At 50.7% G+C, this 15,849-nt stretch overlaps 1 protein-coding gene across 1 annotated transcript; it reads left to right on the top strand.

Annotated features, from left to right (window-relative positions):
• Nucleotides 1–338: 338 nt before the first annotated feature.
• Nucleotides 339–15,616, top strand: LOC101020633 (cryptic protein). The gene is given in 8 exon segments (XM_021923427.2): nucleotides 339–766; nucleotides 1,069–1,118; nucleotides 1,213–1,386; nucleotides 2,055–2,169; nucleotides 2,468–2,577; nucleotides 6,968–7,131; nucleotides 7,133–7,652; nucleotides 15,176–15,616. Coding segments are annotated over 7 exon segments (687 nt in total). The 5' UTR covers nucleotides 339–743; the 3' UTR covers nucleotides 7,184–7,652; nucleotides 15,176–15,616.
• The last annotated feature ends 233 nt before the right edge of the window (nucleotides 15,617–15,849 follow it).

Genomic DNA, 15,849 nt, shown 5'->3' with positions numbered 1-15,849 from the left:
TCTCTAAGCCTCCCTATCTCTCTTTTCATGTAGGGGATAATAATCGTGCCTACCCTAGAGGGTCCTATAGTAAATGGGGGCAGTGCCCCTCCCCCACTTGCTGGGCACAGAGAAGAGGCACCATCTGCGGAGTGATGGGGACTCTCTTAAAGCAGGGGGGACATGCTTTCCCTTATCCTTGTGTTCCCCATTCAGGGCAGCTGGGACCCCAGGCTGTGGCCTGTGCCCCACACGGCAGCTCCCTCTCCCGCAGGGCCCTTCACCATTTCCCAGTACAAGGAGTACGCGATAGAAAATCTCCATCTTCCTATGAAAGCTTTTTGTTCATGTTAGTTTTTTTTTTTTTTTTTTTCCAGTGAGAATATGGCTCGTCACCTTGGATACCAATGCTTTACCCCAGGGATTGGTCACTCCTGCTGCTGTCAGCACTGTAAACACTGCTGGGGGGAGTCAGCCCAAGTCCCCACCCCCAGCCAGGTCTCAGAGGGGATCGTCCTTCAGGCTCGGAGGGGCCTGCCTGTCACTGCACCCCCAACCCTAGCTCAGGGGCTGTAGAACTCGAGATACCGTCCTGTTTCTCCTGGCTGAGGAAGGGAAAGGAACGTCCACACCTTCCGTACTTGTCCATTCTGTGTCCCCGGGGCCTGGAGTAAAGACACCTTCAAATGCAGAGGCTCTTCAGACTCAGCTTTCCTGGAAACTGATCTTCAATGCACTAAGAGAAGGAGACTCTCAAACCAAAAATGACCTGGAGGCATCATGTCAGGTAAGGACAGAGGTCATGAGATCTTAGAGCCAAGAGGGGGGTCTTGAGAGCCTCAGAATCAATCGCAGTGCATGAGCCACTGTTCATTAAAGGAGGTGTACACTTTCTGTCTCAAAATCTAAGCCATAGCAAAATTAACAAAAAGCTACAAGTTACAAAATGATTGCCTTATTCATTATAATTCTTTTACATAATTTTATATTTATCTATAATGATTGCATTGTATTTTTAGGTATAGGTGAATTTCTGCTTATACTTTTAAAGACATTTTCAACTTCAATGATTTTCTTTAAATATTCTAGGTTTCTGTTTACGGTCAGTTTGGCATTACAGATCATCAATTTGGGAAACAGTAAGAAACATTTTATTCATAATTTCAGTTTTAATTGCATAAAATATTTGTTTCTCAATCATTATCAGTCTCACATTTTCGGTATTTTTTAAAGGCTATCAAAGAGAGAAACATAACGGCCGTAGAGAGGAAGTCACCAAGGTTGCCACTCAGAAGCACCAACAGTCACCGCTCAACTGGACCTCCAGTCATTCCGGGGAGGTGACTGGGAGCGCCCAGGGCTGGGGGCCGGAGGAGCCCCTCCCCTACTCCCGGGCTTTCCGAGAGGGTAAGTTGCGGTGCTGCCCACAAAATCCGGGGCGTCATCTCAGTCTGCGGACTCAAGAGTTTAGGATATAAGAATATGTAGTATAAATTCAGGATAAAATTCAAGGAGAGCATTTTGTTGTCTTCAAATGATGATGCACTTATAAAGCTGTAAAGCTAGAGACAGTTCCTAGTGAGGTGTTAAAAAGTTGTATTCTTTCACTGGCAAAACGTCGTGTTTGCTCTTCAATGGCTATTCTGCTGCAGATGTAGAGAACTGTGATTTAAATGTGTTGCAAATAAGTATCCCAAGCCCAGATAACAGTGGACCCTTCCTTGGCTTATCGCAGACACCGCGTCCCCAGGAGGCCCCTCGCCGGTAGGTTTGGCGTCATCACACCCGTGGGTGGTCCCGCCCGGGAGGCCTGTGCTTAATCACTGTCAGGTGAAGCCACAGCCAGAGGTTAACATGTGAAAGGAAGGGAGAGAGCAAGCCGGGTTTGCAGGCCGCAGCCCTGGTCGTTTGTTTCATGTCCCTAACAAGCAGGGTTTACCTGAGCAAACACACTTGGCGGGGAGCTGATTTTACTGCCTCCCCGGGGCGGCCACGTTCGGCCCCGTCCCTACGGGAGAATCGGGAGGGCCACGGGCCGCTGGGGGCGCGGGGCTGACGTGCGGGTGATCCCGCAGGTGCGTCCGCGAGGCCGCGCTGCTGCCGGAACGGCGGCACCTGCGTGCTGGGCAGCTTCTGCGTGTGCCCGGCCCACTTCACCGGCCGCTACTGCGAGCATGACCAGAGGCGCAGGTGGGCACCGGGGTGCGCGGGGAGGACGGGAGTGGGCGCCGGGCGAGGGGCGTGCGGGTCGGGGGCGCGGGAGTGGGCGCCGCGCGAGGGGCGTGCGGGTCGGGGGCGCGGGAGTGGGCGCCGCGCGAGGGGCGTGCGGGTCGGGGGCGCGGGAGTGGGCGCCGGGCGAGGGACGTGCGGGTCGTGGGGCGCGGGAGTGGGCGCCGGGCGAGGGGCGTGCGGGTCGGGGGGCGCGGGAGTGGGCGCCGGGCGAGGGGCACGAAGGCCACCGCATTGACGCAGGTCCGGGTCTTCTCAGTGAATGCGGTGCCCTGGAGCATGGAGCCTGGACCCTCCGCGGCTGCCACCTCTGCAGGTGCGTCTTCGGGACCCTGCACTGCCTTCCCCTCCAGACGCCTGGCAGCTGTGGTAAGAGGCCCTGCAATTCGGTCCCCAGCTCACCACCACACCACACACTGCTGCGCCTTCACTGCAGCGCCTTCACTGCAGCTCACCCTCCATACCGATCCACAGTGCATCTTCCATTGCCAGGCTATATAGCATTCAGCAAACTAGATGGATTCATCATTGAAGAAAATCGCATTCATTGGGAATCATATAGTGAATTAAATTTTGGTTTGAAGTTGCTCATATCCAGATTGCTGAGTTTAAAAATGATTTCCAGTGTCCTCACGTGTCTGTTTCAGTGAGCGGAATTTCAGGAGATGACCAACTGGTAATCGAAGAGGAATCTGGGAGACAAGTTAGCTGTGTAAATCTCAGGTGGTTTCTCTGCACTAGGCCAGCACCATCTGCTCAGCTGTGGGACCAGCAGGGGCACAGGCAGCATGGCATTGGCAGCACGGCATTTCCCTCTGGAATCCTGTGCCTTCTAGCCTCTCCTCTTTGGCAAGCACTGGCTGGCACTAGCAATGGAGGGCACAGCCAGTGAAGGCCCAGCCTCTCGGCCCCAACCCTGGCTCTGCCCTCTCCCAGGCCTGAGTGGTCTGGTGGTGCAGTGTCCAGGGGCATGCCTGATGAGGCCAAGGCCCTTGAGCCACTCTCCTGCCCCCTCCCTCCACTTCAGTCAGCCCTGGGAACCTCCATCTGTCAAAGGGCACAGCCCTGCAACCCCACTTCCCACCTGTCCTCCTCAGGCCATCCTGCTAGGGCTGTGTGGAGGGCAGTACCAGTGGCCAAAGATCTTCAACCCGGCTCCCTCAGCTTCCCTCTTGCTCTTGGAGGCCTGCAATGGAGGAGAACACTTAATGCATGCTTAGCTCTCCTTCACCTTCCTGTCCTCTCTTCTCTCCCTGGTAGGACCAGCAGTCAAGGAACACTCTTAATACAGGCACAGCCCCTAACCCCACTTCCCACATTTTCCCAAAGCACCCCCTCTTATATGTGTGCTCCTTTTGCTGGTCCTCTGCCTCTGAGTCACCAGCTGCTCCTCTAGGCCCCAGAGACAGGAAGACACAGATTTCACGGACAGGCATCAGAATCACAGCGGGTGCTTGTGTGGTCCTCATAGATGAAGTCAGTTCCCACCTGCCATTAGACCGCCCAGGTTGGAACGTGGGGAACGGACTAGCTGTGATGACTTCCAGGATATCTGGTCACGATTTTACATTCTTGGAAACATCCAGTACTGAGACTGCTATTTACCAAGGACAGTGATAGTGGCTCTGAAAATGTGGCCTCTGTTCATCAAAGCTGGACAAAATAGTACAGTCATCCTTCAGAGTCATCTGTCAGGTGCAGAGAGGGTAGTAACACCTTTGTGTTCTTTTACCCATTCATCCTGCTTCAAGGCAAGTTACAGTGATGCTTGTGATGGCTGTGCAGATGGTGGTTATGAGGACTTCAAGTTCACAAGAGTGATGATAGATGGAACATCCTCCGTGGCAGGTGCCATTGCAGTAGGGCAAGCTCTTCTGGGTGTTACAGCAGGAGAGGAGATCTCAGTGTATTTCAGGCACTTTATATACCCATTATCCCATTTAACTCTTACGAAAGCCAATGAAGTAGGTACACCTTTTACATTTGGGAAAGCTGAGACACAGACAGATCAACTCCTACAGATAGATAAAAGGGTCTGATTCTGATTCTTAACCTTGTGCCATTCTTGTACTTTTTTTTTTTTTTTTTTTTTGAGATGGAGTCTCGCTCTGTTGCCCAGGCTAGAGTGCAGTGGCACAATCTCGGCTCACCACAAGCTCCGCCTCCGGGGTTCACACCATTCTGCCTCAGCTTCCTGAGTAGCTGGGACTACAGGTGCCTGCCACCACACCTGGTTAATTTTTTAATTTTTTTAATTTTTAGTAGAGACGGGGTTTAACCATCTTAGCCAGGATGGTTTTGATCTCCTTACCTCGTGATCCACCCACCTCGGCCTCCCAAAGTGCTGGGATTACAGGCATGAGCCACCATGCCCGGCCCATTCCTGTACTCTTTCTATAAGAGTAATTATCAATATGACTGGGTACAATGGCTCATGCCTATAATCCCAGAACTCTGGGAGGCTTAGGTGGGAGGATTGCTTGAGGCCAGGAGTTTGAGAACAGCCTGGGCAATATAGCAAGACCTGTCTCTACAAAAAATTTTTAAAATTAGCCAGGTGTGGTGACAAGCACCTGTGGTCCCAACTACTTGGGAGGCTGAGAGGCAGAAGGATCACTTGAGCCTAAGAGTGTGAGGTTACAGTGAACTATGACTGCACTCCAACCTGGGTGACAGAGCAAGATCCTCTCTCTTAAAAAGAAAAGAAAGAATAAATATGAAACACATGAAGATATTTTTTATAGTGTTGTATAGAATACAGAAAGTTTGGTCATGGTCCAAAGCCAACAGCACAGTAATAGGTAAGTAAATGTTTTAAATCCTTTAATGGGAGATTAGGATGGTTTCGAAGAATATGTGGAAGATAGAATGTTGCTACAAAAGCGTGGCCCCCTGGCTCCTGCAGGGACTCTCTCTCTGGGGATCTCCAAGAGCACTCATTGCTCTGACTGATGCTCTGCGGGTCCAAGAATGAAAAGCTTCCATCTAGCAGGGACCTTTCCCCAGTCCTGAGCTAGCCAGGATCTCCTTGTTAGTCTGAGTGGGTGGCTCTTTCTACTGTGGCCCTACAGCATCAAGTATCAGTTTTCACAAGTATCAAGAGACAATTTAATTCCATAGACTCTAAAATTTAGAGTCTATACGATGACACGGTGATGTAGCCAAGTCAGGTGTCTTCAGAGATGGGCAGGTAACACAGAAGTGAGACAGGGCAAGGTCAGGACTCACCACACTGCTGCAAACTAATTTTTAAAAATGCAATTCTGGCAAAAACCCACCAACCAACCAACTAACAAGCAAACAAACATCCGTGGGCCAGACCCAGTCTACAGACCTCTGGGATGCCATTGGAATGGCTCTCGCAGGTCCAGCTGGCTCTGAGTCTGTAAGTATGCACCCTGTGTCCAGCCCTCCTGTTTCCTTCCATCAGGGAAAGGCCAGCACAGACCCAGTACTGCTGACCCCTTTCCCACCTGAATAGCTTCACATGCTGTGAGCGCCTGTCTTAGCATCAGCTTCTCTGGAGCCTCGTCTGAACCTAGATGTTAGTATTCCTGTTTGGGGATTCCGGCATCCCTGGAACAACCCTCTCTCCCAAGGTGGGGTGCTATGGGGAGGTGGCACCCAAGCCTGGAGTGAGCCTGACCTGGCCAATGCCACCACAGCCTACCTGTGGACAGGTGTACAGTGGTTCTTGCTGCAGGCGCTGGTCTGCATCATTCCTTGTTAATTTCCAGTTTCATACTCATGCCAGGTTCCCAAGTCCAGAGGGCATCTCCTGGAGGTATAGTAGAGGGTGAGGCGGACCTGGTCGGCAGGTGGGGAGGTGGCTGGCCTTTGTTCAGTTGCCCCGGGGAGAAGGTCCCTGTAGTTGGCCATGCTCTTCCACCAGCCTGACCCCACTCCAAGCCAGGCCTGAACTCACTTGTGAGAATGTTCTAGTGGTGTTGGCTGCCATGCCTGCAAGGTTGTCCACTTCACATGGCAATCACCACCCAGGGCATTAGCCAAGACCCTGCCCAGCCCCACCACTCCAGAGGTTCCCATTCCACTGTTCTGGACTGGGGTCCCAGCTACATAGAGACTAAGGCTCAGGGACCCTCAGGGTTCAGCATGAATGAGGCCTGCCGTGAGGGGTGGGGAGGGGAGACAGGGACTAGGCGTTCAGGCATGGCCTCCTGTGACCAGCGATGTGGACAAGGGGAGCAGCAGGTGAGTCCCATCGGGCGCGAGGGCACTCACAGGGCTAGGCCTCCTCAGAACAGCAACCAGACTTTGAGTGGCTGCACCCTCCTGCTCCATCAGCTGTCCCTCGTCAAAGAAATATTTCGAGCACTCATTTGGGGAAAAGTGGAACCTTTGTTGCAGCAGATGGAGGTGAGCTGATTTATATACTACAGCACTGTTTTAAATCGGGTCTATTTGCCCAATCGCTCAATGACCTGGAGCGGGACTCCCTGAAAGGTCATAGGCCAAATGAGAAAGACGGAAGGGCTGTTCTTCGTTCCCCTTTAAAAACAGTACTGTAATTCTCCTTCAGCGCTCTGAGTTCTACACACACTTAGAGGAAACCCTCCGTGCAGCCGGCAGGTACCAGCCCCCGCACACCTCGCCCTACAGCGCGGCCCAGGGGCGGAGCCTAGTGAGGGCTTAGGAGAAAAGGGCCTGCGGAAGGCAGGGAGCAGGCGTTTCTACTGCACGCCCTCAAACCGAGCCGCAACACTGTATTCATACATCTCCGGTTTGTCTTTTTTTCCAGACCCGAAAGACTTCCTGGCCTCCCACGCTCCAGGGCGCGGCGCCGGGGGCGCGCCCAGCCTGCTGCTCCTGCTGCCCTGCGCGCTCCTGCACCGCCTCCTGCGCCCGGACGCGCCCGCGCACCCTCGCTCCCTTGTGCCTTCCGTCCTGCAGCGGGAGCGGCGCCCCCTGCGGAAGGCCGGGACCTGGGCATCGCCTTTCATTTTCACTGTTGTAAATAATAGGTGTGTTTAGTTTACCGTAAGCTGAAGCGCTGGGTGGATATTTTTACGGGGTAATAAACATTTTCATGAAAGCGCCTTTGGCTCCAGATCCTTGGATCTGGTATCCAGATCCAGATCCGTGTGTCCCCATCACGGCTGGGACCTGTAGGTAGAGATAGCAGGACAACAGCAAGGAGCCAAAGCTGGAGCCAGAAAGCCTGGCACCGCCTCCTTCCCCCGACAGTTAGCACCTTCCTTTCACAACATCTCCCTTAAGGGGGGCGCGTCTGCTGCGGAACCCACCGCAAGGCGAGGCAGGCAGAGTTCAGCCTACAGAGCCCCAGGCAGCCTCCCCAGTCTCCCCAGCGCCGCTTCTCAGGCCGCTTCCACAGCCAGTCCAGGGCGACGGGCGCCGCGAGCTGAGGATGCCCGGCCGGGCCGCACCACACAGGCTTGGCCATGCGGAATGAGCGAGCACCTCAGGTAAAGGACACTTGAATTGAGCGCTTCAGCTTTTAAAATGCACGGTAGTTCATGAGCCTGCGTGACACAATTACTTTTACGTTTTATATTGTCAATGAGTTTACTGGCATTTTCAATCTTTTCAACTAGTGGCTATGAAAATACGAATTTAACGTAACATTCAAATGAGTATTAAATAAAAATAGAGTAGAACTTTATTAGAGGGCTGGCTTGGAGTTCATTGGTTCATGAGAAAAATAATTATTCAAGTTTTAAGACATAAATATTTCTAGGCATTAATATGTTTTGAGGCCGGGCTCACGCCTGTAATCTCACCAGTTTGGGAGACCGAGGTGGGCGGATCGCGAGGTCAGGAGCTCGAGACCATCCTGGCTAACACGGTGAAACTCCATCTCCACTAAAAATACAAAAAAAAAATTAGCCGGGCGTGGTGGCGGACGCCTGTAGTCCGGGGTACTCGGGAGGCTGAGGAAGGAGAATGGTGTGAACCCAGGAGACGGAGCTTGCAGTGAGCCGAGATTGTGGCACTGCACTCCAGCCTGGGGCAACAAAGTGACAAAAAAATACATATATATATGTTTTATATATATATGTATTTTTTTATACCAAAGTTGTCTTAAGGTAGTTTCAAGTGCATTCTGAGCAGTGCCTTTTATTTCAGTTTATCAGTTTATTGTAGGAATAAACAAGTGATAAACTTTGCAAATTATCCTAAGAGCTTGATGAATATGTATATGCTATTCATAAAATTTGTGTTTACAGAATGCCTATTTTTTACAACATTGCCAGGCAAAAAAGACACTGCTTTATTTTCAGTAGGTGCACTTAGGAAATGGAACTGAGAAGTCACAGTTGCGGTTAAAAGGAAACCAGAACTGTTCAATATTAGTATGAATATCTAGGGTATAAATACGTTTTAATTAGAAAATTAGAAATCGGGCTCTATGGATTTCTGTACTGGAATACTAGAAAGGATCCTTCCAGTGAAATGATTCTTGATTATAGGCAAGAAAGTTAGAGTCACCATTTATCTGTCTACTAATTGAAAAGCCTTTACCTACCTAGCCCTGAAAAGACAAGGAGAATTTGAGGATAAAAGGCATTTTCTTTTCGCAGCCCAGGCGTCCAGAGAGACAGTTAAAAAGGAGAAACTTCTCAGGAGAGAAAAGAGCAATGCTGGGCTCATGGCTGTTAGCGTCCTATAAATGTGTCCCAGATCTTATCTGTCCCCTGCGGTTGAGGAGGACAAATAGAGACATCCTCTAGGCCACTATCTGCCAGCACCCCTTGCTGGGAAGAGCCTGTTCACAGCCCTGGGTTTGCTCACGCGGATGGAGGGAGGGCACCTCCCTTCCCAGAGCAGTCCCCAGCTGTGTCCATTCTGCAGTGTTTGTAGAAGCTGCACTTTACTTGCCAGCTTAGCCCTGGCTCCGTCATCCCACACACATCCCAGAAGAGCAAAATCTGTCCTCACATGCCTTCTCCGAGGGAGCCACTCGCCAGGGATACTGGGAGGAGATGCAGGGGATGCATAAGGACTTACACCAGCACAGGGCTGGTATGTTCAGCCCATTCCTATGTCGGAGTTTCACTTCAGAGCCCCAGCGCATGCCTGCCAGCTGAGGGGCGCTCTTGTTCCTTTCAGCCACATCACAATTTCCCCGCTCTAGCCTAGAACCAAATGGTCTTTTCTTGCTGTGAGCATTCAGAAGCAGCCTCTGGATATTTTCCCAGTTTCCGTTGTCTGCAAAGCCACTCTGGCACGTACAGTCATACATCACACCAGCAAAAGTTTCTGGGAGTGACTTTTCCGTGGAATTCAGTTTTGAGTATTTAAAATTAAGTTTGATAAGCTTTCTATGCACAGGCACTTCTCATCTCACTTGGACTGTCTGTTATGGGGAAACGAAAACAAGGGGCTGTGTCTCTCACGGTTACAGCTGCTCGACTCCCACTGATCTGGCCAGCGCCTGGACCCCTTCGGAACCCGGCACAGTGCTATGGAAGTTTGTGGCCACAGAGCTAGCTGGATCCCCAGAAGCTGAATGCTGCCAAGTGAGTGGAGTGCTGGGCTGGGAAATGTCTGCAGCACTCCCACGGGGAAGGATGTGCTGCTCAGTGTGTAAGAACTGGCTCTCCAGAAACAAAAAAGGTGCATCAGTATGCTGATATAACTTTTTTTTCCTTCTTTTTTGAGACAGAGTCTCACTCTGTTGCCCAGGCTGGAGTGCAGTGGCACGATCTCCACTCACTGCAAGCTCCGCCCCCCGTGTTCACGCCATTTTCCTGCCTCTGCCTCCTGAGTAGCTGGGACTACAGGCGCCCACTATCACGCCCAGCTAATTTTTTTGTATTTTTAGTAGAGATGGGGTTTCACCGTGTTAGCCAGGATGGTCTTGATCTCCTGACCTTTGATCCACCTGCCTTGGCCTCCTGAAGTGCTGGGATTACAGGCGTGAGCCACTGCGCCCGGCTGATATCACTTTATTATAAGTTTTACTGATATAAAGTACATTATAGCACAGAATTCACAAGTAATAACAAAATATACAATACTCTTTATTCCATAGAGCCTATATGCGTTTGTTGATTTTTATGAGATCGTCTATCTGTACTCAAACCTACAGTTGTGATGCAACCATGATTTGACACACGGAGTTGCATCCTAACTCACGGCCTCTCCAACAGATTTATTGCCATTAAATCTGAAATGAGATCTACTGTAGAGATATTTCTAATCCTTATACAAATTATGTTAATTACCTGAAACAGCTCAACTTTGGCACTATATATGTGAGAATGTTACCAGTTTGTTGACATGAGTGATTTATTTGCTGAATCAGTTCGTTTTCAAATGAGATTCGTTTTAATCAGGTAAGGTAAGAATGCAGACATGGGCCGGGCGTGGTGGCTCATGCCTATAATCCCAGCACTTTGGGAGACCAAGGTCAGGAGATCGAGACCATCCTGGCTAACACGGTGAAACCCCATCTCTACTAAAAATCCAAAAAATTGGCCGGGTGTGGTGGCTCACGCCTGTAATCCCAGCACATCGGGAGGCCGAGGCGGGTGGATCACAAGGTCAGGAGATTGAGACCATCCTGGCTAACACAGTGAAACCCCGTCTCTACTAAAAATACAAAAAATTAGCCGGGCGTGGTGGCGGACGCCTGTAGTCCCACCTACTTGGGAGGCTGAGGGAGGAGAATGGCGTGAACCCGGGAGGCGGAGCTTGCAGTGAGCCGAGATTGCGCCACTGCAGTCCAGCCTGGGCCACAGAGAAAGACTCTGCCTCAAAAAAAAAAAAAAAAAAAATACAGACCTGGAAATGATAAGGAGGAAAAAGTGTGTATACTCACTTAGAAACAGGAGGTGTGTCTTGCAGGGCCACATGGGGCAGCCCCAGGGTGGGCCGGGAGGCAGAGGGAGCGGGCACTGTGGGCAGGAGCCTGTACTGTGACTTCTGTGGGAAGGAGGCAGGGGCAGATAGTGTAGGGTTGGCTAGTGAGTCATTTCTGCAGACTCCAGGGCACAGGGGCTGTCCCTAGTTGCCTGGTACATTTTCCCCTTGCTCCCTTTGCTTCCTGACCGACCCTGGTGCCTCTCCATGTGGCCCTGTGTGATGTGGAATGGCCTGTCCTCTTGCCCTGTGAATATAACAGACTGTCTTTTCATCATTTCCATGTCTGCATTCTTGTCCTACCTAAATAACAATAAAACACCCATTAAAAACAAATAAGAGCTGTTCACGCCATTAGAACCACCACGGACTAAGAGTCACTGAGGCCTTGCTCCTGGGTTGGCCTTGCTGAAGCTCCAGCGATGCTAGTGGGGTGACTTTCTGTCTCGTTGGCGGGGCACGGCCCAGAGCTGAGACGAGGATGGTGAGTAACCGGCATCTGCTCGGACCCAGCATTGTGCTCCACAGCCTGCTGCTGCCTCTGAGGTTTACTCTCTGCCAAGGGCACCTCACTAAACCTCGGGGAAATCTCATCACCACCCAGAAAACGCTCACTGGGTTCTAAACAGACACAGCCTGCTTCTGAATCCGTCACTGAATCAATGACTTCATTTAATAATAAATCTCACCTCCAGGCAGACCTTTGTATTTTTCCTTCATGGCACGTGATAGATCACGATGAAAGAAAAGCCACTTTTATGGTCTTTGTTTGACATATGCGGAAACCCAGGCTTGAGGAGGTGGGAGAATCCAGCAGGTCCCGAAGCCAGCGAACGGGAAACCAGGGGGCTGCAGTTCGGTTCCTTGATTCCAACCCCCAGGCACGTTCTCTGCTGTCTAGGAGAGATTGTAAACCTCCACTACAAGTTTGAGGTCAATTTAATCCTTGTTCCTGAGCCTCCCTGTGTGGGGTGCTTGCCAGGCCTGAGACTTCAGTCATCCCAGAGTCTTTGCTCCCTCAGACACTTCTAGCATCAAATGAAAGCTTCCAGCCAGGCATAGTGGCTCACCCCTGTCATCCCCACACTTCGGGAGGCTGAGGCAGGAGGACCACTGAGCCCTGGAGGTAGAGGCTGCGGTGAACTATAGTATGATGGCACTGCTGCATTCCAGCCTAGGCTACAGAGCAAGACCCTGTCTCAAAAATTTTAAAGTTAAAATTAAATAATATATATATTTTTTTAATAAAAGAAACTTCCCCCACTGCAGCATCACTCCTGCCCCTCCCTCATTTCCACTGGTATTACAGGCGACCTCAGTCAGCCCTTCCAGGATCTCAATAGCTTCAATGCAGGACAGGGCTCCTGCCTTCTGCAGTCAGACCCCGGTGCAGCTGCATCCACCCAGCCCTGCTGAGAACCTCAGGAAAAAGCAGCCCACCAGGCAGGGCTGGGGGAATCTTCCTCCAGGTTTCACCATTTGGGGTCTAACACTTGGCTTTAAACAATGTTGCCAAGAATAGGAAATGCCTTTCTCGTGTGGAAAGCCTTGTCTCTTTCACTCCTGCGGGCCATTCCTGTGTGGTGGATAAGAAACACTAATACATGAGGGGCTCTTCAGGGAGGAGTGTCAGGACCGCACGCGGCCCTCTTCCTGCCCTGGGAGGCGCAGGCTGAGAAAAGCTCCGCAGGGGATGCGGGAGGAGGTGCCACTCCCCTCCTGAGTCCGCCCAGTTTACCGGTTTAAATTCTTGCTGTGCTCTGCACACCTTTGCAAGGAAACCTGTCAAGGCTGTCATTTTGAGTAAATATAAATATAAAATGAGGCCAGGCACAGTGGGTCACCCCTGTAATCTCAGCATTTTGAGGGGCCAAGGCAGGGGAATCACTTGAGCCCAGGAGTTCGAGACCAGCCTGGCAACATGAGATTCCTTACTACAAAAAAGTTTTTAAAAATTAGCCAGGCGTTGTGGTGTGCACCTATGGTTCCAGCTACTCAGGAGGCTGAAGAGGGAGGATCACTTGAGCCCAGGAAGTAGAGGCTGCAGGGAGCCCTGATCACACCACTGCACTCCAGCCTGGGAGACAGAATGAGACTCTGTCTCAGATACATGAATAAATAAAAACACAGATGGCCAGGCGCGGTGGCGCTCACTCCTGTAATCCCAGCACTTTGGGAGGCTGAGGTGGATGGATCATGAGATCAGGAGTTCAAGACCAGACTGACCAACATGGTGAAACCCTTTCTCTACTAAAAATACAAACATTAGCTGGGTGTGGTGGCACATGCCTGTAATCCCAGCTACTCAGGAGACTGAGGCAGAAGAATCACTTGAATCTGGAAGGTGGAGGTTGCAGTGAGCGGAGATTGACCCCACTGCACTCCAGCCTGGGCGACAGAGTGAGACTCCATTCAAACAAAACAAAACAAAACAAACCTCAAACAGACCGCTGGTTTGAGTTTCCTTCTGGCTCATGTATATGTGTGAAATACATTGTGTTTAAATAGAATTGTTTGCCCCACAGAGACCCCCTCACCCCTTTTGCCAAGTGAGGACACAGCCAGAAGGCATAATCTATGGAAGTGGGTCCTCACCAGACACAAAGTCGGCCAGCACCTTGAACTTAGACTTCAAGTCTCCAGAACTGTGAGAACTAAATTTCTGGGTTTTTTGTTTTTTAGACAGTCTCGCTCTGTCGCCCAGGCTGGAGTGCAGTGGCGCAGTCTTGGCTCACTGCAAGCTCCGCCTCCCGGGTTCACACCATTCTCCTGCCTCAGCCTCCCAAGTAGCTGGGACTACAGGTGCCGCCACCACGCCCGGCTAATTTTTATATTGTTGGTAGAGACAAGGTTTCACTATGTTGGCCAGGTTAGTCTTGAACTCCTGACCTTGTGATCCAGCTGGCCCGGCCTCCCAAAGTGCTGGGATTACAGGCATGAGCCAACACACCCGGCCATTTCTGTTCTTTACAAGCCATCCAGCCTATGGCATTTTATTATAGCAGCCCAAACAGACTAAGACATTACTTATGTTCCTTTTACCTGTTTCCCAATTTTGTAAATAAATAAAAATCAATATAGGTCGATTTTTCACATTTAAACAGCAGTATCTTCTGTAACATTTTCATGTTGGAACATACTGTTAATCATAGAACTATGTTTTTCTTAACAGAGCATATGTTTTTAAAATTGAAATTTTGGTGGTTGTGTTTATAGAAAGAAAAATTATCATTAGGGGACAAAGAAAGAGCTCCAGGAAACTCTTTTCTTGTTTGGGAGACGGGGTCTTGCTCTGTCACCCAGGCTGGAGTGCAGTGGCGTGATCACACCTCACTGCAGCCTCAGACTCCTGGGCTCAAGGGATTCTCCTGCCTCAGGCTCCGGAGAAGCTGGGATTACAGGCGCACACCACCATGGCTGGCTAATTTCTGTATTTTTATTATGGTAAAGATAGGATTTCACCACGTTGGCCAAGCTGGTCTCCAACTCCTGGGCTCAGATGATCCACCCACCTCAGCTTCCCAAAGTGCTAGGATTACAGGCATGAGCCGCCAAGCCTGGCCACTTTTTTTAGTTGTATATTTTGTAGCAATGAGATCTCACTGTGTTGCTCGGGCTTGTCTCAAACTCCAGGCCTCAAGCAAGCCTCCTGCCTCGTCCTTCCCAAGTGTTGGGATTGTAGGCATGAGCCACTGCTCCTGGCCAGGAGCTATTCATTTTTAACATGAAGATCTCATGACATGGTTGTAATGAGTGGAGGAGTAGAAGGAAAGGTTGCCTCTTCCAGCCTGTTCCACGAGACCTGAGACTAATCAGCTCCTCACCTAGCCCAGGTGTGTGGGACTCTGATTTTCATCCCAGAGTCTTGGGGCCTTCTCTTCCTTCAGCATCCGTTTCACTGTCCAGGGGACCAGTCAGCTACAAGCTGCCCAGCTGAACGCCCAGGTTAAACTGCCTCTGTGTGCAACGGCCCACACCCTCAGCACCGAGGCGAAAAAAGGCCTCAGCGCCCTGTGGCCTTGATGCCTGGATGTCTCAGGCTGACATGCCACACACAGCCTGAGGTTCCTCCAGCCACATCTGTGCCTCCCCAGTGACTCTAGCACCTGCATTTGTGTTGCAGATTCTGGGATTCACCCTGCGAAGGCTGTGACTGTGACCTGACCGTGACCAGAAGGCCAAAGGCTGAGCCTCAGAGGAGCTGAAGCTTCAATCAGACGTTTGGCTGAAGGACAGCAACTGCCACGCAGCTCCTCCCTGAACACCTGTCTCTCAAATCAGCTAATTTAGTGATTTGGTTTTCGAATGGGATAGATTTAGAATTAGCTTTGGTGATATTTGGTTATTTAGTTTACTAATGGTATAGATTTCGAATTTGCTTTGGTGATATTTTTTGCATTTTATGTTGTAAGTTTTTATATACAACAATAATTACGAGTTGTTTAAAACTATTTTTACATAAAATGAAGCAAATACGTAGAAGAATCCAAAACAAAGATAGCTCTTAAAATTATTGTAAGGCAAGCCGGGCGCGGTGGCTCAAGCCTGTAATCCCAGCACTTTGGGAGGCTGAGACAGGCGGATCACAAAGGTCAGGAGGTCCCGAGGGCATGCAGCTAACAGGGTGAAACCCGTCTCTACTAAAAAATACAAAATAGCCGGGTGAGGTGGCAGTGCCTGGTCCCCAGCTACTCCCGGAGGCTGAGGCCAGGAAGAATGGTGTAAACCGGGGCCGGAGCTTGCAGTGAGCGAGATCCGGCCTGCACTCCAGCCTGGGGCTGACAGAGGCAGACTCAG

Source organism: Papio anubis, unplaced genomic scaffold (genome assembly GCF_008728515.1).
Source record: "Papio anubis isolate 15944 unplaced genomic scaffold, Panubis1.0 scaffold214, whole genome shotgun sequence".
Classification (NCBI taxonomy): domain Eukaryota; kingdom Metazoa; phylum Chordata; class Mammalia; order Primates; family Cercopithecidae; genus Papio; species Papio anubis.
The sequence above is the reverse complement of the archived record's forward strand: the minus strand, read 5'-3'. Positions and strand labels throughout refer to the sequence as shown.